The 22790-nt window shown below is 52.6% G+C and overlaps 1 protein-coding gene across 3 annotated transcripts in view; it reads right to left on the minus strand.

Moving 5' to 3' along the window:
* The window catches only part of LOC133138470 (ubiquitin-like modifier-activating enzyme 1), a 38949-nt gene that overhangs the window by 3028 nt on the left and 13131 nt on the right, over positions 1-22790 (minus strand). For 2 of the 3 annotated variants that reach the window (XM_061257254.1, XM_061257253.1), the window contains exons 7-20: positions 21463-21550; positions 20751-20883; positions 15428-15525; positions 14559-14705; positions 14170-14346; positions 12964-13071; positions 11002-11082; positions 10439-10591; positions 7020-7185; positions 6691-6887; positions 5837-5901; positions 5471-5666; positions 3718-3792; positions 833-1070 (exon numbers count right to left, since the gene is read on the minus strand). In XM_061257254.1, coding sequence (XP_061113238.1) covers positions 833-1070; positions 3718-3792; positions 5471-5666; positions 5837-5901; positions 6691-6887; positions 7020-7185; positions 10439-10591; positions 11002-11082; positions 12964-13071; positions 14170-14346; positions 14559-14705; positions 15428-15525; positions 20751-20883; positions 21463-21550 — 1922 coding nt within the window. The remainder of the gene's footprint in view (positions 1-832; positions 1071-3717; positions 3793-5470; positions 5667-5836; positions 5902-6690; positions 6888-7019; positions 7186-10438; positions 10592-11001; positions 11083-12963; positions 13072-14169; positions 14347-14558; positions 14706-15427; positions 15526-20750; positions 20884-21462; positions 21551-22790) is intronic. The other variant, XM_061257255.1, reaches the window with a different exon arrangement.

A 22790-nucleotide genomic window follows, 5' to 3' on the forward strand; every position in this document is an offset into this window, starting at 1 on the left:
ATCCCCCCTGCGAGTGAGCAGTTAGCATCCCCCCTGCGAGTGAGCAGTTAGCATCCCCCCGCGAGTGAGCAGTTAGCATCCCCCCGCGAGTGAGCAGTTAGCAATCCCCCCAGCGAGTGAGCAGTTAGCATCCCCCCAGCGAGTGAGCAGTTAGCATCCCCCCGCGAGTGAGCAGTTAGCAATCCCCCCAGCGAGTGAGCAGTTAGCATCCCCCCTGCGAGTGAGCAGTTAGCATCCCCCCAGCGAGTGAGCAGTTAGCATCCCCCCTGCGAGTGAGCAGTTAGCATCCCCCCAGCGAGTGAGCAGTTAGCATCCCCCCTGCGAGTGAGCAGTTAGCATCCCCCCTGCGAGTGAGCAGTTAGCATCCCCCCTGCGAGTGAGCAGTTAGCATCCCCCCTGCGAGTGAGCAGTTAGCATCCCCCCTGCGAGTGAGCAGTTAGCATCCCCCCTGCGAGTGAGCAGTTAGCATCCCCCCTGCGAGTGAGCAGTTAGCATCCCCCCTGCGAGTGAGCAGTTAGCATCCCCCCTGCGAGTGAGCAGTTAGCATCCCCCCTGCGAGTGAGCAGTTAGCATCCCCCCTGCGAGTGAGCAGTTAGCATCCCCCCCGCGAGTGAGCAGTTAGCATCCCCCCTGCGAGTGAGCAGTTAGCATCCCCCCTGCGAGTGAGCAGTTAGCATCCCCCCTGCGAGTGAGCAGTTAGCATCCCCCCAGCGAGTGAGCAGTTAGCATCCCCCCAGCGAGTGAGCAGTTAGCATCCCCCCCACGAGTGAGCAGTTAGCATCCCCCCAGCGAGTGAGCAGTTAGCATCCCCCCAGCGAGTGAGCATCCCTGCCTGTGATCAGAAGGGAAACCTTGCTCCTCGACGCCGATAGCTGCTCACCCACGGACGAGTTGGCGCTCTGCAGCTCCTGGTCGGACACGTGGATTTTGACCCCGGAGCGGGGCGTGAAGACGGGAACCTCCACTTCGTTCAGCAGCCGGGCGAGGGCGGTGCGGTCCGGGCACGGGGCGATGCCATACGTCTGCGCGAAAAGGCTGGCTGCAGCCAGGACGTAGTCCATGTGCAGGTCCTGTAGGGGACGAGAGCAAAGGGCTGGGTCGAGGTGCTGCCTTTGTACCCTTCAGCAAGGCATTCATGTCAATGAGCTATTTTCATATTCAAATAATATTTGACACCTTTTCACATTTTTTTTTTTTCACACTTTCGCATTTTTCTAGCAATATTGATTCAATGCATTAATATGCGGTTTTCCCCACGGGTGAAACATTCCCGCCACATACTCAAAGGTCATGACTCCAGCAGAGGAACTAGCCAAATGCAAAAATACAAAAAGTGTCTTTAAAATTTGGTTTCAGATGTTGCTCAATTCATAGTATTCCGATGACGTCACTTGACTAGCTGGGCACCATACTGTATGGATACTAACCGCTCACTAACAAAACTGCCTATGGAGTAGACTTAGAAACATGTAAAACGCGTTTCTCTGAAAATCCCAGTGGTGAGAGACTCCTCCCACTTTCAATCATCCCAATGTTCTTCATCATATAGTGCAGCTCTTGCGATTCCAAGTTGATACTGCATCGGCAGTACCCAGCATATGAATTTAGCAACATTTGCTAATGTAACAGCCTATTGCCTACTGAGTCTTTTATAATTTTCTGTAGAATAGGAACAAACGCCAAACTGCTTAGCTAGCTGCGTGTTTATGTAACTAGGAGATAAAAAACAAACAGTTAATTGTAATAACTGAAATGTACAGTGGGAGCAATAATTATTTGATCCCTTGCTGATTTTGTAGGTTTGCCCACTTACAAAGAATGGAACTGTGTAGAATTTTAATCATAGGTACATTTTAACATTGAGAGACAGAATATCACAAAATAATCCACAATAACAACATCATATAAATTTTATAAATTTATTATCGTATTTTTGCATGAAATAAGTATTTGATCCCCTACCACTCAGCAATAATTCTGGCTCCCACAGACCAGTTATTTTTCCCTTAAGAAGCACTCCTAATCTCAACTCATTACCCAAAACACCTGTGTCAACTCGTTACATCGTTATGTAGCTGTATAAAAGACACCTGTCCACACAATCAATCAGATTCCAATGTTTCCACCATGGCCAATACAAAGGAGCTGTCTAAGGACATCAGGGACAAAATTGTAGACCTGCACAAGGGATGGGCTACAAGAAAATAAGCAAGCAGCTTGGTGAGAAGTTAACTGTTGGAGCAATTATTAGAAAATGGAAGAAACACAAAGTCACCGCCAATCTCCCTCAGTCTGGCGCTCCACGCAAGATCTCACCTCGTGGGATATCAATGATCATGAGAAAGGTCAGGGATCAGCCCAGTACTACACAGGAGGAGCTTGTTAATGACCTGAAGGCAGTTGGGACCACAGTCACGAAGAGAACCATCAGTAACACACTACACCGTGAAGGATTAAAATCCTGCTGCGCGCACAAGGTTCCTCTGCTGAAGAAGGCACATGTACAGGCCCATCTGAAGTTTGCCAAAGAACACCTGGATGATCCAGAGGAGGCCTGGGAGAAGGTGATGTGGTCAGATGAGACCAAAACAGAGCTATTTGGCATCAACTCGACTCGCCGTGTTTGGAGGAAGAGAAATGCTGAGTACAACCCCAAGAACACCATCCCCACTGTGAAGCATGGAGGTGGAAACCTTATGCTTTGGGGGTGTTTCTCAGCTAAGGGGACAGGACGACTTCACTGTATAGAGGGGAGGATGAATGGGGCCTTGTACCAGGAAATTTTGGGCGACAACCTCCTTCCCTCAGTGAGAGCACTGAAAATGGGTCGTGGATGGGTCTTCCAACATGACAATGACCCAAAACATACGGCCAAGGCAACAAAGGAGTGGCTCAAAAAGAAGCATATTAGGGTCCTGGAGTGGCCCAGCCAGTCTCCAGACCCAAATCCCATCGAAAATCTGTGGAGGGAGCTGAAGCTTCGAGTTGCCAAGCGACAGCCTCGGAACCTTAAGGATTTGGAGAGGATCTGCAAAGAGGAGTGGACCAAAATCCCTCCCAAGATCTGTGCAAACCTGGTGAAAAACTACAACAAACGTCTGACCTCTGTGCTTGCCAACAAAGGTTTCTCCACCAAGTATTAAGTCCTATTGTTCTATGGATCAAATACTTACTTCATGTGAAAATATGATATTAAATTAATAAAATTTATATGATGTTGTTATTGTGGATTATTTTGTGATATTCTGTCTCTCAATGTTAAAATGTACCTATGATTAAAATTCTACACAGTTCCATTATTTGTAAGTGGGCAAACCTACAAAATCAGCAAGGGATCAAATAATTATTGCTCCCACTGTATGATGACTAAGTAGATATGGTTGTCATTCATGATATTTTGTCTGCATGCCTTGACTGAGGTTAGTATTTTAGCCGTTAGTTTAGTTTAGTGAAGTCATTGGACACAAACACTTCTGCTGAATTACCTTCTATGAACAATAAGCACTCTGTAGCTCATATATCTTTGTTTCAACCCCGGACCACATAAAATCCACCAAAACTGAAACATTACAGATGGACACCTGGCTTTCTTCAGTAAAGGCATAATAAATAACCACTGCATAAATGGACTATGCAGAAAAGTATCTGTCCAAGCAGCTCTGGGTAAGAGCCTCAGATAGATGCTGAAATGTAGATGGGGGTTGGATCTGGACTCACATTGCTGGTGCTGAACTCCAGAGGATGGGGACATCTCTTGGGACCTGACCAGAAGGGGGCACCAGAACTGGTGAGCTGAGAGGGAGAGGGAGAGAGAGATGTAAAATGAAATTTTACAATTCAGAATTACAAACGAACACCTCCACCAGTGCCCCAGCCTCGATTTCAACGGTTTCTGCTAGATCTGAATATTATTCTTCTTCGAAAAAGGGCATTTCAGTTGCTGTACTTTTTTATTTTTTTTAATGTAGGCTGTGTGAAATGCAAAGTGGTTTTGTGCACCTAAATGGCAAATGGCAAGCATTTATATAGCGCCTTTATCCAAAGCGCGGTACAATTGATGCTTCTCCATTCACCCATTCATACACACACTCACACACCGACGGCGATTGGCTGCCATGCAAGGCGCTGACCAGCTCGTCAGGAGCATTTGGGGGTTAGGCGTCTTGCTCAGGGACACTTTGACACCGCCCAGGCGGGGGATCGAACCGGCAACCCTCTGACTGCCAGACGACTGCTCTTACTGCCCTTACTGTTTTCATTCTGTTTTAATATTACTTAATTTCAAGTTTGTATATGTGCATGTCTGCCATTGTCAATAAAATGTTTTTAATAAAAGAAAGTTTAGGCCTGCTCTAATGTCTCCAGCAGTAGGCTATAATTGTGCAAATTAATTAATTAAATTAAAATGGTTGTTGAATGTTACATTTGGACTTGGAAGGAATGCATCTCATCAACAACTGGAAAACACCGACAAGCTGTCCTTGCATGTTGAATGGCGTGAGGGGGTAGGGGCTGGCCGAGCAAGCTGAATCCTAGAAAACGGAGCGGGCAGAAAATGAACAGGGAAGCCCCACTCTGCACTGTATGAACGGTTTCGCCCAAAAGGGCCAGCGAAATGACCAAAGTGTAACTCAGATGAAATCTGGCACTCAAATCCAAATCCAGTCAAAAAGTATTTGGACAGTGGTTCTGTTCAAGTTCTGTTCATTTCGCTCTCTGCTCCAGCACATTGGATTTGAAACAATGAGGTTAAAGTGCAGACTGTCCCCATTAATTTGACGCTATTTACATCCATATCAGGTAATCTGTGAAGGAATTGCATCCCTTTTTATACATAGCCCCCAGCCCCGCACTGCACTGTGAAGGACCGCACACACCGAGGGACCGCGCACACCGAGGGACCGCGCACACCGAGGGACCGCGCACACCGAGGGACCGCGCACACCGAGGGACCGCACAATGAAGGGCCCCCGCACACACTGAAGGGCCCCCGCACACACTGAAGGGCCCCCGCACACTGAAGGGCCCCCGCACACACTGAAGGGCCCCCGCACACTCTGAAGGGCCCCCGCACACTCTGAAGGGCCCCCGCACACTCTGAAGGGCCCCCGCACACTCTGAAGGGCCCCCGCACACTCTGAAGGGCCCCGCACACTCTGAAGGGCACCGCACACTCTGAAGGGCACCGCACACTCTGAAGGGCACCGCACACTCTGAAGGGCCCCCGCACACTCTGAAGGGCCCCCGCACACTCTGAAGGGCCCCCGCACACTCTGAAGGGCCCCGCACACTCTGAAGGGCACCGCACACTCTGAAGGGCACCGCACACTCTGAAGGGCACCGCACACTCTGAAGGGCACCGCACACTCTGAAGGGCACCGCACACTCTGAAGGGCACCGCACACTCTGAAGGGCACCGCAAACTCTGAAGGGCCGCCCAGCGAAGGGCGAGGCGGGCGGAGGGGTCTACCTGGTCGGAGGGGAAGTTGTGGAGCAGCTGGCGGATGTTGTTGCTGTACTGGCACTGCCAGTGGTTGCGGGCCCAGGCCACGCAGTCGGCCCAGGACTTGGGCCTCTCCACCACCAGGCTGCGGTGCACGGCCTCCAGCACCTCCAGAGGCTGCGCCCCCGGCAGCTTCAGGGTGCGCTCCATGAACTTGGGGTCTCTGAGGGGGAGAGTGATCACTATGCTGAGGCTATATGTACGAGAGGGAGGGAGAGAGGGAGAGAGGGAGGGAGGGGGAGGGGGAGGGAGAGGGAGAGAGGGAGAGAGGGAGGGAGGGAGGGAGGGAGGGAGGGAGAGGGAGAGGGAGAGGGAGGGAACGGAGAGACCTACGTCAGGTACTGCATGGCGTTCTCCGCTGGCTGCTTAAACAGACCCTCAAACTCGTCACGAGCCCACTGAGGGGGAGAGGGAGAGAGAATGAGTAAACATTAAACAAGCATAAACACAATCACATAAGAGTTCATGGTTAATAAATGCTATGTTATATTTATGCTGTTGTTACTATTGCCGCTGTTTTTCTTGTTTTGTATTGTTACTATGATTGATTATTGTTGTCACTATACCTGGACAATATGTATTTTGAAATATGAGAGAGAGAGAGAGAGAGAGAGAAAGAGAGAGACAGAGAGAGAATACACCAAGCACAGAAAAACAAAATTATTCCAGTGTATCATCCTTGTTTGTATGTGCCATTGTTAATCGTTTTAGTGTTCATTTCTTAGGCAACATTACTTATACAGTTGTGCATTACAGAATTTAACTGACAGACTGGCGGGCAGAGACGGAAAGAGACAGACAGACAGAGCGTGAGTTGAGAAAGTGGCAGTGTGTGCGTGCCTGTGTGTAGGGGCAGTGTGTGTGTGTGTGGCAGTGTGTAGGGGGGCAGTGTGTAGGGGGGCAGTGTGTAGGGGGGCAGTGTGTGTGTGTGTAGGGGCAGAGTGTAGGGGCAGTGTGTGTGTGTGTGGCAGTGTGTAGGGGGGCAGTGTGTGTGTGTGTAGGGGCAGTGTGTGTGTGTGGGGCAGTGTGTAGGGGGGCAGTGTGTAGGGGCAGTGTGTGTGTGTGGCAGAGTGTAGGGGGGCAGTGTGTAGGGGCAGTGTGTGTGTGTGGCAGAGTGTAGGGGGGCAGTGTGTGTGTGTGTGTGTGTGTGGCAGAGTGTAGGGGGGCAGTGGCGACTCTCTCCCGACCTGCAGTGTGTGCTCGATGGCATTGGGGAAGTTCTTGAGGGTGCAGATGGGGATGGACTTCTCTGGGGGGTCCTGGCTGGAGCTGTAGGACTCTGTGAGGAAGGGGATGACCACCTGCACGTTCCCCTTCGTGCCCAGCGTGCCCGACTCCAGCAGCGGCTTCCGGTAATACACACACCTGCGGTCCATGTACATACCTGCACACCACAAGAGCAGGGAGGAGTGAACTCGCGCACTCACGCACTCACGCACTCACGCACTCACGCACTCACGCACACTCGCACACTCGCACACTCGCACACTCGCACACAGTTGCCTGTAAAACGTACGTGCATCAACATTGTCCAGAGCATTGGCGACACCATGCAGCCCCTCCAAAAACTCGTCATCGTAGACTTTCTCTGTGTCGGGTCCCACGCGGTTCTGGTGGCCGGTGATCCGGATGGAAGGGTTCATCTGCCGGACTGCAGCCGCGGCTGTTTCACTCTTCATCCTCTGGGGGGCGAGAGAGAGCCACATGCGTCAGGGCCCAGTGCACCAATAAAACCCGGAACCATCAACTGGGACTGGGGCTAATAACCGCTCAGAGTATTACAGGGGCAGCCTGTCACCTAGAGGCAAAGGCATACGACTGGCACTCAAATTGGGGCTTCAAGCCTGGTGTACCTATGATAAGATCCGCACAGCTGTTGGGCCCTTGAGCAAGGCATTGCTCCAGGGGGAATTACCCCTTGCTTAGTCTGCTTAATAAAGTTTCAGATAAATGACAAAATGATTCATTATTAATTACTCAGAGGAGTTATCCAACCAATTCGGTAATCTTTGTGAAATACCCGACAGGTACGAAATGGGTTGATCGCATTTAACGAAAATCATAGGCAATGGCAGTACTGGAAGGCTGGAGGTTATGGGTACAGTACAGTCAGTTAGGCTGTGTGGTGCACAGGTTGGGGCTCAGTTGGGCTGTGTGGTGCTGGGGCAGGTGAGGCTCAGTTAGGCTGTGTGGTGCAGGTGAGGCTCAGTTAGGCTGTGTGGCGCTGGGGCAGGTGAGGCTCAGTTAGGCTGTGTGGGGCAGGTGGGGGCTCAGTTAGGCTGTGTGGTGCAGGTGAGGCTCAGTTAGGCTGTGTGGTGCAGGTGGGGGCTCAGTTAGGCTGTGTGGTGCAGGTGGGGGCTCAGTTAGCCTGTGTGGTGCAGGTGGGGGCTCAGTTAGGCTGTGTGGTGCAGGTGTGGGCTCAGTTAGGCTGTGTGGTGCAGGTGAGGGCTCAGTTAGGTTGTGTGGTGCAGGTGAGGGCTCAGTTAGGCTGTGTGGTGCAGGTGGGGGCTCAGTTAGGCTGTGTGGTGCAGGTGTGGGCTCAGTTAGGCTGTGTGGTGCAGGTGAGGGCTCAGTTAGGCTGTGTGGTGCAGGTGAGGCTCAGTTAGGCTGTGTGGTGCACAGGTTGGGGCTCAGTTGGGCTGTGTGGTGCTGGGGCAGGTGAGGGCTCAGTTAGGCTGTGTGGCGCAAGTAAGGGCTCAGTTAGGCTGTGTGGTGCAGGTGAGGGCTCAGTTAGGCTGTGTGGTGCAGGTGAGGGCTCAGTTAGGCTGTGTGGTGCAGGTGAGGGCTCAGTTAGGCTGTGTGGTGCAGGTGAGGGCTCAGTTAGGCTGTGTGGTGCTGGGGCAGGTGAGGGCTCAGTTAGGCTGTGTGGTGCTGGCGCAGGTGAGGGCTCAGTTAGGCTGTGTGGTGCAGGTGAGGCTCAGTTAGGCTGTGTGGTGCAGGTGAGGGCTCAGTTAGGCTGTGTGGTGCAGGTGCGGCTCAGTTAGGCTGTGTGGTGCAGGTGAGGGCTCAGTTAGGCTGTGTGGTGCAGGTGAGGGCTCAGTTAGGCTGTGTGGTGCAGGTGAGGGCTCAGTTAGGCTGTGTGGTGCAGGTGAGGGCTCAGTTAGGCTGTGTGGTGCAGCTGAGGGCTCAGTTAGGCTGTGTGGTGCTGGGGCAGGTGAGGGCTCAGTTAGGCTGTGTGGTGCTGGGGCAGGTGAGGGCTCAGTTAGGCTGTGTGGTGCTGGGGCAGGTGAGGGCTCAGTTAGGCTGTGTGGTGCAGGTGAGGGCTCAGTTAGGCTGTGTGGTGCAGGTGAGGGCTCAGTTAGGCTGTGTGGTGCAGGTGAGGGCTCAGTTAGGCTGTGTGGTGCAGGTGCGGCTCAGTTAGGCTGTGTGGTGCAGGTGAGGGCTCAGTTAGGCTGTGTGGTGCAGGTGAGGGCTCAGTTAGGCTGTGTGGTGCAGCTGAGGGCTCAGTTAGGCTGTGTGGTGCAGGTGAGGGCTCAGTTAGGCTGTGTGGTGCAGGTGAGGCTCAGTTAGGCTGTGTGGCGCTGGGGCAGGTGAGGGCTCAGTTAGGCTGTGTGGTGCAGGTGAGGGCTCAGTTAGGCGGTGTGGTGCAGGTGAGGGCTCAGTTAGGCTGTGTGGTGCAGGTGAGGCTCAGTTAGGCTGTGTGGCGCAAGTAAGGGCTCAGTTAGGCTGTGTGGTGCAGGTGAGGGCTCAGTTAGGCTGTGTGGTGCAGGTGAGGGCTCAGTTAGGCTGTGTGGTGCAGGTGAGGGCTCAGTTAGGCTGTGTGGTGCAGGTGAGGGCTCAGTTAGGCTGTGTGGTGCTGGGGCAGGTGAGGGCTCAGTTAGGCTGTGTGGTGCTGGGGCAGGTGAGGGCTCAGTTAGGCTGTGTGGTGCTGGGGCAGGTGAGGGCTCAGTTAGGCTGTGTGGTGCAGGGGCAGGTGAGGGCTCAGTTAGGCTGTGTGGTGCAGGTGAGGGCTCAGTTAGGCTGTGTGGTGCAGGTGAGGCTCAGTTAGGCTGTGTGGTGCAGGTGAGGGCTCAGTTAGGCTGTGTGGCGCAAGTAAGGGCTCAGTTAGGCTGTGTGGTGCAGGTGAGGGCTCAGTTAGGCTGTGTGGTGCAGGTGAGGGCTCAGTTAGGCTGTGTGGTGCAGGTGAGGGCTCAGTTAGGCTGTGTGGTGCAGGTGAGGGCTCAGTTAGGCTGTGTGGTGCTGGGGCAGGTGAGGGCTCAGTTAGGCTGTGTGGTGCTGGGGCAGGTGAGGGCTCAGTTAGGCTGTGTGGTGCTGGGGCAGGTGAGGGCTCAGTTAGGCTGTGTGGTGCTGGGGCAGGTGAGGGCTCAGTTAGGCTGTGTGGTGCAGGTGAGGGCTCAGTTAGGCTGTGTGGTGCAGGTGAGGCTCAGTTAGGCTGTGTGGTGCAGGTGAGGGCTCAGTTAGGCTGTGTGGTGCAGGTGCGGCTCAGTTAGGCTGTGTGGTGCAGGTGAGGGCTCAGTTAGGCTGTGTGGTGCAGGTGAGGGCTCAGTTAGGCTGTGTGGTGCAGCTGAGGGCTCAGTTAGGCTGTGTGGTGCAGGTGAGGGCTCAGTTAGGCTGTGTGGTGCAGGTGAGGCTCAGTTAGGCTGTGTGGCGCTGGGGCAGGTGAGGGCTCAGTTAGGCTGTGTGGTGCAGGTGAGGCTCAGTTAGGCTGTGTGGCGCTGGGGCAGGTGAGGGCTCAGTTAGGCTGTGTGGTGCAGGTGAGGGCTCAGTTAGGCGGTGTGGTGCAGGTGAGGGCTCAGTTAGGCTGTGTGGTGCAGGTGAGGCTCAGTTAGGCTGTGTGGCGCTGGGGCAGGTGAGGGCTCAGTTAGGCTGTGTGGTGCAGGTGAGGGCTCAGTTAGGCTGTGTGGTGCAGGTGAGGGCTCAGTTAGGCTGTGTGGTGCAGGTGATGGCTCAGTTAGGCTGAATTGTGTTGGGGCACAGGCACGCAGACAGACTCACCGTGACATCCCAGGGCCTGAAGAGGAACTGCCGGTTGAGGTTGGACTTCTCTATGGTGTCCATGTCGGTGACGATGACCTCCCCCTCTCCGCCAGCCAAGCCAATCATGGCAAAGTTCTTCAGCAGCTCACAGCCAATGGCACCTGCTCCCACCTGTGACAACAGCACAGACTAATCACGCATTCTCACACTAACACAAGCGCGCAAATAAACACACACACACCTCCACCAAGCCACACTAACACACACACACACACACACCTCCAGCAAGCCACACACACACACACACACACACACACACACACACACACACACACACACACACACACACACACACACACACACACACACCTCCAGCAAGCCACACACACACACACACACACACCTCCAGCAAGCCACACACACACACACACACACACACACACACACACACACACACACACACACACACCTCCAGCAAGCCACACACACACACACACACACACACACACACACACACGCACACGCACACGCACACACAGCTGAGTCACAGAACAGCACGTGACGCACAGATGGATTCTCACCAGGAAGTATCTCTGCTTGGCCAGCTCGTCCTGCAGCCTGGTGCCGAACACGGCAATCTGGCCGTCGTAGCGACAGTTCCTCTGAGGGGGAGAGAGGAGGATGAGGACCATGGGAGGAAGAGGAACTATTTAACCAGGTCAGTCTCACAGAGATTGAAACCGGTTTCATGAGACTGGGACAGGCGAGCAGCACAGTTACACAACATTATGCACACTACAGGTGAAGATCGAGACGGGGAAAAATGCTGCCATTTCTTCCATGCAATGACTACAAGCTACACTGAATTCACTGAGTGAAACCAGTTTATCTAGTCAGAATTCTGTAAGTATAACAGAACTAATCACAAAGTGACACACTGGCTGCACCATCATGTTGCGGTTTGAGGGTGTATGTTGCTGCAGTTCCTCTCTTGACCGTTAGGAGTCCGTAATTACCTATTGTACCTTTAACATTATGCATACCGGAATATTAGGCTGCAAAACTTTGACCACAGTTTTACATTCCATTAATGGCATCAGTGATCGAGCGTTTTGTAAGACAAACATAAGGCAGCTGTTATAATTCTCAATGAAAACATTGATATCCCATTTCAAAAGCAGTCTTAGATTAATAAGGTCTCATTGTACTTGTGCCGTCTTTGCAGTAGAAATGGCAGACGTTCAAAGTCATAAAATGCGCAACATGAGTAATCTAATGTGTGCAATGAATGAGTCACATTCTATATATAAATAACTAAATAAATGTTTATTCAACACATTTCAATTTCAATTTTTCCTGGAGCAATTTTTCCAAGTCCAACATTAACCATCACCCTAATAAACACATAGCCTAACTAACAAGTAGCCATGTGCACACCGCATAGTGCACAGACAAACACAAATACAAGCTTGCACAGCCATTGGGCCCTTGAGCAAGGCCCTTAACACTGCATTGCTCCAGGGGAGGATTGTCTCCTGCTTAGTCTAATCAACGACGTCGCTCTGGATAATAATGTAATGTAATGTAATCTGGAATCATAGTGCAGCATGTAGGTACAGGCATAGATAAATTGTATGTAAAGAAAAACAATGTCATAGTAACTGATGGGTGTTATATTATTTCAAGAGAATAAAGTAGCTATAATGAGTCAATACACTAAAAGCAGTAAGACATCATACTTCAAAAATATGTCAATACATTTTGAAATGTTCAACCGCAAATTGTAAAATAGCCCAAATAAATTAATTGTTTTGATTAATCGACTAATCGATAAAAAAGAAATTTTAATAAAATAAAAAAAGACAGATTAATCGACAACAAAATAATCATTAGTTGAAGCCCTACTTCTAACAGTCAGGAGAGGAATTGTAGCAACAAACACCCTCAAACCACAACACTGTTTATCCCTCCCCCTTCTCTGTAAACGTGCTGACATTGTCACATCCCCCACGCAATTGGCTGTGGCACCTAGAACCAATTTTCAACCAATGAGCTTGGATTAGTGTACAACTTTGGCAGTTGTTGGTCCATCAACTGTATATTTTATGCAGGTTATACAAAGGCATTCCGGGGATGCCAATTGTAAGGGGGGGTGCCAAATCCAAAGTTTAATCAATTGTCTAAGATGCAACACACTTGCAAGTATTTGGAAAGGCTTGGAACTTAATCAAATCGTAAACCAACCGTAAATCACCCATCAGGACGACTTCATGCATGAATCCAAATAAAATGTCACGGGGCAGTTAATGGATTCAACTTTCCTCCCCCCACCCCATATTTTTGTATCCCTCCACCACCCCGCCAATGGATTCAACTATACTATGAAATGTATAGTATGTAATGTAGACTATGTTATGTCTATAACATCCAATCCAATTTAAACAATTATCCCCAACGTTGGAGTGAAGAACTGCATGTTAATGTAAATCTCTGTTCAGGGTGAGTTGACGGGCGGATCGTGCTCGTGCGCGATGTGACCTCACCGGGGCGCACTCCTCCTCTGACAGCACGGCTCCCTCAGCCTCCGGCAGACACTCCAGAGCATCGAAATACAGCCACTGCACCATCGGCATGAACTTCCCTGTACAGGCCTGCAGGGGGCAGAGTGGGGCACAATCAACACTCAACCACATCATAACAGCACAGTTTAGTAAAGAGAGGGGTGGAGGCAGGCCTAAGTTCACACAGCGACGTGTGAACTATAACATGCTAGCACAGTGTAGTTTGAGGTGGACTAAATGAGTAGTGAAGTGTGGGGACTAGACTAGGTCAGTACAGAGAACAGTGGGAGTGGACTAGGTTAGCACAGAGAACAGTGGGACTGGACTAGGTCAGCACAGAGAACAGTGGGACTGGACTAGGTCAGTACAGAGAACAGTGGGACTGGACTAGGTCAGTACAGAGAACAGTGGGACTGGACTAGGTCAGTACAGAGAACAGTGGGACTGGACTAGGTTATCACAGAGAACAGTGGGACTGGACTAGGTCAGTACAGAGAACAGTGGGACTGGACTAGGTCAGTACAGAGAACAGTGGGACTGGACTAGGTTATCACAGAGAACAGTGGGACTGGACTAGGTCAGTACAGAGAACAGTGGGACTGGACTAGGTTAGCACAGAGAACAGTGGGACGGGACTAGGTCAGTACAGTTACGCGTGTGTTAAGTGTTCCGTATATGAGCAAAATATTCAGTTTGAACACGAAGTAGAAACTACATCTTGGAAACAACTTGTTGCCTTTGACAAAACAACGGGCTGCTTCCAGACACCACCGTAGGATGTTGTCTTTCTCACTGTTTCCAGCTACCTAGTGCTAATGCTACAAACAGAACATGCTGCCCCACGATTCAATGTTGAAGTGTCCCATCGCGCGTACAGTTTTGCACAGCGGATTCTTTTTTTTTGTTTCGTTGAGTCGATTGCTTTCTCACTGCAAAGGAACTGCTCCAGAGTTTGCACTGGACTAGGTTAGTGCAGTGAGATGTGGGGAATGGACTAGGTTAGTGCAGTGAGATGTGGGGAATGGACTAGGTTAGTGCAGTGAGATGTGGGGAATGGACTAGGTTAGTACAGAGAGATGCGGAGAATGGACTAGGTTATTACAGTGAGATGTGGGGAATGGACTAGGTTAGTACAGAGAGATGCGGGGAATGGTCTCGGTTAGTTTAGTTCTGAAGGGCGAACTTTACCTTCATCACCTCCTGTGCAGCCAGCCCCCCAATGAAGGCGTTGACGGGCGCGAGGTCACCTGCCGCCAGGTACGCCAGTTTCCTCAGCAACCCCTCATCCAGCTGCTCCAGTTTGGCTCCGTCTGACTGCTCCGCATTTACTGCGTTAGCCAGACTCAGCAGCTCATCAGCATCCACCTGGAAGAACCACAGTCACGCACGGAAAATCAGACACACCCGTTCATCTAGTCACTCTCACTCTCTCACTCTCTCACTCTCTCACTCTCTCACTCTCTCACTCTCTCACTCTCTCACTCTCTCACTCGTGTGTTTGTGCGTGCTCCAGGGCGGGGGTGTGTACGTGTTTGTGCGTGTATCTGCACGTGCTGTAGGGCGCGTTGTGGGGTTACCTGGCTCCAGGGCTTAGGGAGACGGCTGTGTTTCTTCTGGAAGGCGTGCAGGGCCTGGAACCCCACGTGCAGCTGGCCTGGCCGCTCAAACTTGGCGAAGTCCGTCATCACAAACTCAGGGGCGGACATGGAGTCTGACAAGGATTTCTACCAAGCATGAGAGCAAGAATTAAATCTTTACTTTTTCCTGACTTAACAGTGATGGAGAGGGGCTGGGCAGTATACAATTGAGTGCAATAAGAATAATCGCCACTATATTGCCCTTTTGGTCGTTTAGTTTTCAATTATAACTGATGCGGCAGTACTATAAACAGCCAAAACTAAAGGAGTCTTCCAGGGGGGAGAAAAAAAACAAAACAAAAAAAACACCAACACCGATATCGACTGGCCTTGCAGCTTCCATGTGATTGACCAAAACACATCGCATCATTGAATGATCGAATGGAAGGGGCATGACCTTGCAGCTGATTAGCAGTCTCTAAAGGGACCAATTATTGTGGCTACGAAGTGAATTCAACTGGGGTTCCCGCTGTTTTCAAGACATTTCATTTCATGCGAGTGATAGAGGGAGAGAAAGCAGCCACCACCCAGGTGGGGTGGACGGGGTAGATTGGGATAACAGACGGGGGCAGCTTATACTAAAACCTTAACATTATACTAAAAATATTTTCCAGGACAACAAATAGTTTTCCAAGACATGTAGGCTATATTCACATTTACATGGCATTTCCATAACTGGAAAAAACAAGTATAGGTTTTCCAGGACACAAGGGAACCGTGTCAGCTAGCCAGCTGAGTCCGGAGCCTTCCGGAGCCAGGACCGCAAGCCGCGGTCTGTGGGTAATGCGTTTAAAGTACTCTGCACTCACAAAGCTCATGTCCTTGGGCGTCTTGACCTGAGAGACGATGCCTCCTCTCACATACTGCGAGAGGTCGCTGGTGTCGCCGATACTGAACGTGTAGGGACCTGCAACACAGGATAGGAACACTCTCAGGAACAGGAAATGTGCATCAGGACCAGACCTGCGGCAAATACATAACAGTTTTGGATTCAAACAGTTGGATAGGTTTTGGTGCGATTGCTCTTGCCGAGTTGGCCAGCTCGATTGCTCTTGAGGACCAGAAAGTGGGTTATTCCATAGCTTCCAATACACCAGACAAACTCAGTAAAGTGTTGAAAATGATCTGAATCAAAAACAAAGACGTATTTGACCGAGGTCTGATCAGGGCGCGGTGAAGCCAGTTTTATGAACCATTTCTGCAGTCCAATGGGTTTTGAGTAATCCGTCGATAGAAAGCAAATGAACGACAATCAAGAAAAGCAATAACATGAGGAACAGGAATTCAGCCCATGGACAGAATCCTCGTGTGCGTGTGCGTTGTGTACGCGCAGGTGAACACGTGCGGGTGCGTGTGTAAGCGCAGGTGAACACGTGCGTGTGGCGTGTACGCGCAGGTGAACACGTGCGTGTGGCGTGTACGCGCAGGTGAACGTGTGCGTGTGTACGCGCAGGTGAACACGTGCGTGTGTACGCGCAGGTGAACACGTGCGTGTGGCGTGTACGCGCAGGTGAACGTGTGGCGTGTACGCGCAGGTGAACGTGTGGCGTGTACGCGCAGGTGAACGTGTGGCGTGTACGCGCAGGTGAACGTGTGGCGTGTACGCGCAGGTGAACGTGTGGTGTGTACGCGCAGGTGAACGTGTGGTGTGTACGCGCAGGTGAACGTGTGGTGTGTACGCGCAGGTGAACGTGTGGTGTGTACGCGCAGGTGAACGTGTGGTGTGTACGCGCAGGTGAACGTGTGGTGTGTACGCGCAGGTGAACGTGTGGTGTGTACGCGCAGGTGAACGTGTGGTGTGTACGCGCAGGTGAACGTGTGCGTGTGTACGCGCAGGTGAACGTGTGGCGTGTACGCGCAGGTGAACGTGTGCGTGTGTACGCGCAGGTGAACGTGTGGCGTGTACGCGCAGGTGAACGTGTGGCGTGTACGCGCAGGTGAACACGTGGTGTGTACGCGCAGGTGAACGTGTGGCGTGTACGCGCAGGTGAACGTGTGGCGTGTACGCGCAGGTGAACGTGTGGCGTGTACGCGCAGGTGAACGTGTGCGTGTGTACGCGCAGGTGAACGTGTGGTGTGTACGCGCAGGTGAACGTGTGGTGTGTACGCGCAGGTGAACGTGTGCGTGTGTACGCGCAGGTGAACGTGTGGCGTGTACGCGCAGGTGAACGTGTGGCGTGTACGCGCAGGTGAACACGTGCGTGTGGCGTGTACGCGCAGGTGAACACGTGCGTGTGGCGTGTACGCGCAGGTGAACGTGTGGTGTGTACGCGCAGGTGAACGTGTGGCGTGTACGCGCAGGTGAACACGTGCGTGTGGCGTGTACGCGCAGGTGAACACGTGCGTGTGGCGTGTACGCGCAGGTGAACGTGTGGTGTGTACGCGCAGGTGAACGTGTGTGCGTGTGTACGCGCAGGTGAACGTGTGTGCGTGTGTACGCGCAGGTGAACGTGTGGCGTGTACGCGCAGGTGAACGTGTGGCGTGTACGCGCAGGTGAACGTGTGGCGTGTACGCGCAGGTGAACGTGTGGCGTGTACGCGCAGGTGAACGTGTGTGCGTGTGTACGCGCAGGTGAACGTGTGTGCGTGTGTACGCGCAGGTGAACGTGTGGTGTGTACGCGCAGGTGAACGTGTGGTGTGTACGCGCAGGTGAACGTGTGGCGTGTACGCGCAGGTGAACATGTGGCGTGTACGCGCAGGTGAACGTGTGGCGTGTACGCGCAGGTGAACGTGTGGCGTGTACGCGCAGGTGAACGTGTGGCGTGTACGCGCAGGTGAACGTGTGGCGTGTACGCGCAGGTGAACGTGTGGCGTGTACGCGCAGGTGAACACGTGCGTGTGGCGTGTACGCGCAGGTGAACACGTGCGTGTGGCGTGTACGCGCAGGTGAACGTGTGGCGTGTACGCGCAGGTGAACGTGTGGCGTGTACGCGCAGGTGAACGTGTGGCGTGTACGCGCAGGTGAACACGTGCGTGTGGCGTGTACGCGCAGGTGAACACGTGAGTGTGGCGTGTACGCGCAGGTGAACACGTGCGTGTGGCGTGTACGCGCAGGTGAACACGTGCGTGTGGCGTGTACGCGCAGGTGAACGTGTGCGTGTGTACGCGCAGGTGAACGTGTGTGCGTGTGTACGCGCAGGTGAACGTGTGCGTGTGTACGCGCAGGTGAACACGTGCGTGTGGCGTGTACGCGCAGGTGAACGTGTGGCGTGTGTACGCGCAGGTGAACGTGTGGCGTGTACGCGCAGGTGAACGTGTGGTGTGTACGCGCAGGTGAACGTGTGGTGTGTACGCGCAGGTGAACGTGTGCGTGTGTACGCGCAGGTGAACGTGTGGTGTGTACGCGCAGGTGAACGTGTGGTGTGTACGCGCAGGTGAACGTGTGGTGTGTACGCGCAGGTGAACGTGTGGTGTGTACGCGCAGGTGAACGTGTGGTGTGTACGCGCAGGTGAACGTGTGGTGCGTACGCGCAGGTGAACGTGTGGTCTGTACGCGCAGGTGAACGTGTGGCGTGTACGCGCAGGTGAACGTGTGTGCGTGTGTACGCGCAGGTGAACGTGTGGTGTGTACGCGCAGGTGAACGTGTGGTGTGTACGCGCAGGTGAACGTGTGGCGTGTACGCGCAGGTGAACGTGTGGCGTGTACGCGCAGGTGAACGTGTGCGTGTGTACGCGCAGGTGAACGTGTGGTGTGTACGCGCAGGTGAACGTGTGGTGTGTACGCGCAGGTGAACGTGTGTGCGTGTGTACGCGCAGGTGAACGTGTGTGCGTGTGTACGCGCAGGTGAACACGTGCGTGTGTACGCGCAGGTGAACACGTGCGTGTGGCGTGTACGCGCAGGTGAACGTGTGGCGTGTACGCGCAGGTGAACGTGTGGCGTGTACGCGCAGGTGAACGTGTGGCGTGTACGCGCAGGTGAACGTGTGGCGTGTACGCGCAGGTGAACGTGTGGCGTGTACGCGCAGGTGAACGTGTGGCGTGTACGCGCAGGTGAACGTGTGGCGTGTACGCGCAGGTGAACGTGTGGCGTGTACGCGCAGGTGAACGTGTGGTGTGTACGCGCAGGTGAACGTGTGGTGTGTACGCGCAGGTGAACGTGTGTGCGTGTGTACGCGCAGGTGAACGTGTGGTGTGTACGCGCAGGTGAACGTGTGGCGTGTACGCGCAGGTGAACGTGTGGCGTGTACGCGCAGGTGAACGTGTGCGTGTGTACGCGCAGGTGAACGTGTGGTGTGTACGCGCAGGTGAACGTGTGGTGTGTACGCGCAGGTGAACGTGTGGTGTGTACGCGCAGGTGAACGTGTGCGTGTGTACGCGCAGGTGAACGTGTGCGTGTGTACGCGCAGGTGAACGTGTGGCGTGTACGCGCAGGTGAACGTGTGGCGTGTACGCGCAGGTGAACACGTGCGTGTGGCGTGTACGCGCAGGTGAACACGTGCGTGTGGCGTGTACGCGCAGGTGAACGTGTGGCGTGTACGCGCAGGTGAACGTGTGGCGTGTACGCGCAGGTGAACGTGTGGCGTGTACGCGCAGGTGAACGTGTGGCGTGTGGCGTGTACGCGCAGGTGAACACGTGCGTGTGGCGTGTACGCGCAGGTGAACGTGTGCGTGTGTACGCGCAGGTGAACGTGTGTGCGTGTGTACGCGCAGGTGAACGTGTGGCGTGTACGCGCAGGTGAACGTGTGGCGTGTACGCGCAGGTGAACGTGTGTGCGTGTGTACGCGCAGGTGAACGTGTGGTGTGTACGCGCAGGTGAACGTGTGGTGTGTACGCGCAGGTGAACGTGTGGTGTGTACACGCAGGTGAACGTGTGGCGTGTACGCGCAGGTGAACGTGTGGCGTGTACGCGCAGGTGAACGTGTGGCGTGTACGCGCAGGTGAACGTGTGGCGTGTACGCGCAGGTGAACGTGTGGCGTGTACGCGCAGGTGAACGTGTGGCGTGTACGCGCAGGTGAACGTGTGGCGTGTACGCGCAGGTGAACGTGTGGCGTGTACGCGCAGGTGAACACGTGCGTGTGGCGTGTACGCGCAGGTGAACACGTGCGTGTGGCGTGTACGCGCAGGTGAACACGTGCGTGTGGCGTGTACGCGCAGGTGAACACGTGCGTGTGGCGTGTACGCGCAGGTGAACGTGTGCGTGTGTACGCGCAGGTGAACGTGTGGCGTGTACGCGCAGGTGAACACGTGCGTGTGGCGTGTACGCGCAGGTGAACACGTGCGTGTGGCGTGTACGCGCAGGTGAACACGTGCGTGTGGCGTGTACGCGCAGGTGAACGTGTGGCGTGTACGCGCAGGTGAACGTGTGGCGTGTACGCGCAGGTGAACGTGTGCGTGTGTACGCGCAGGTGAACGTGTGTGCGTGTGTACGCGCAGGTGAACGTGTGGCGTGTACGCGCAGGTGAACGTGTGTGCGTGTGTACGCGCAGGTGAACGTGTGGTGTGTACGCGCAGGTGAACGTGTGGCGTGTACGCGCAGGTGAACGTGTGTGCGTGTGTACGCGCAGGTGAACGTGTGGTGTGTACGCGCAGGTGAACGTGTGGTGTGTACGCGCAGGTGAACGTGTGGCGTGTACGCGCAGGTGAACGTGTGGCGTGTACGCGCAGGTGAACGTGTGGCGTGTACGCGCAGGTGAACGTGTGGTGTGTACGCGCAGGTGAACGTGTGGTGTGTACGCGCAGGTGAACGTGTGGTGTGTACGCGCAGGTGAACGTGTGGTGTGTACGCGCAGGTGAACGTGTGGCGTGTACGCGCAGGTGAACGTGTGTGCGTGTGTACGCGCAGGTGAACGTGTGGTGTGTACGCGCAGGTGAACGTGTGGTGTGTACGCGCAGGTGAACGTGTGGTGTGTACGCGCAGGTGAACGTGTGGTGTGTACGCGCAGGTGAACGTGTGGTGTGTACGCGCAGGTGAACGTGTGGTGTGTACGCGCAGGTGAACGTGTGGTGTACGCGCAGGTGAACGTGTGTGCGTGTGTACGCGCAGGTGAACGTGTGGTGTGTGCGCGCAGGTGAACGTGTGGTGTGTACGCGCAGGTGAACGTGTGGTGTGTGCGCGCAGGTGAACGTGTGGTGTGTACGCGCAGGTAAACGTGTGGTGTGTACGCGCAGGTGTCAAACTCGACTCTCACCAAGAACTTTGATCTCTTTGGGCTTGCAGCCGTTGAGCTCGGTCATGCCCTGGACCTCGCTGAAAGTCACATGGTCTCCGCTCTCGAACCCGTGCCGAGCCTCGTCCAGGCACGTCACCACGCCCGCGCTGTCCTGAGTCACATGACACAGACCCACCACGCCAGTGACTAAAGAGCATAAACGCTGCGGTCGTGAAAGCCACAGACGACAGTGTCCTGACAGACAGGAGTGCCATCACTGTTCTGAACAGACGACAGGGTCCTGACAGACAGGAGTGCCATCACTGTTCTGAACAGACGACAGGGTCCTGACAGACAGGAGTGCCATCACTGTTCTGAACAGACGACAGGGTCCTGACAGACAGGAGTGCCATCACTGTTCTGAACAGACGACAGGGTCCTGACAGACAGGAGTGCCATCACTGTTCTGAACAGACGACAGGGTCCTGACAGACAGGAGTGCCATCACTGTTCTGAACAGACGACAGGGTCCTGACAGACAGGAGTGCCATCACTGTTCTGAACAGACGACAGGGTCCTGACAGGAGTGCCATCACTGTTCTGAACAGACGACAGTGTCCTGACAGGAGTGCCATCACTGGTCTGAACAGACGACAGTGTCCTGACAGACAGGAGTGCCATCACTGGTCTGAACAGCCTACTGTGTGTTGCTCTATGTGCAGATGGGGTCAGAAAGAAAAAGACTACCAACCTTGGTCACCATGGAGACCATCGTACTGAGGGGCTGCTCGCCGTTGGTGTCGTACACGACCATGTCCCCGAAATCACAGAACAGCTGCCTGCAGAGACCATGCATCATCATCATCATCTCAATACATACCATATACCATTACCATGCATACCATTCATCATCATCATCATCATCTCAATACATACCATATACCATTACCATGCATACCATTCATCATCATCATCATCATCTCAATACATACCATATACCATTACCATGCATACCATTCATCATCATCATCATCATCATCTCAATACATACCATATACCATTACCATGCATACCATTCATCATCATCATCATCATCATCTCAATACATACCATATACCATTACCATGCATACCATTCATCATCATCATCATCATCATCATCTCAATACATACCATATACCATTACCATGCATACCATTCATCATCATCATCATCATCATCTCAATACATACCATATACCATTACCATGCATACCATTCATCATCATCATCATCATCATCTCAATACATACCATATACCATTACCATGCATACCATTCATCATCATCTCAATACATACCATATACCATTACCATGCATACTATTCATCATCATCAGCATCATCATCATCATCATCATCTCAATACATACCATATACCATTACCATGCATACTATTCATCATCATCAGCATCATCATCATCATCATCATCTCAATACATACCATATACCATTACCATGCATACCATTCATCATCATCATCATCATCATCATCTCAATACATACCATATACCATTACCATGCATACCATTCATCATCATCATCATCATCATCTCAATACATACCATATACCATTACCATGCATACCATTCATCATCATCATCATCATCATCATCTCAATACATACCATATACCATTACCATGCATACCATTCATCATCATCATCATCATCATCATCTCAATACATACCATATACCATTACCATGCATACCATTCATCATCATCATCATCATCATCATCTCAATACATACCATATACCATTACCATGCATACCATTCATCATCATCTCAAAAACCCTGCCTTACAGATAACATTCATCATCATCATCATCTCAAAAACACTGCAATACTATGTCCACAACACTGCCTTAGGAATATCATTCATCATCTGAGAAAACAGGTGAAATTCTGAAATCTTTTGTGTTTATCTTTTCATCTCAACCCCAAATCTACTGCAAAAACAAAGGAATTGGTTTTGCTGTTCCAATACTTTTTGGAGGGGACAGTATTTGTCCCATTACTGTTAAATCAAAGCTATTTAGTGG

This window comes from Conger conger, chromosome 10, assembly GCF_963514075.1.
Source record: "Conger conger chromosome 10, fConCon1.1, whole genome shotgun sequence".
NCBI lineage: Eukaryota > Metazoa > Chordata > Actinopteri > Anguilliformes > Congridae > Conger > Conger conger.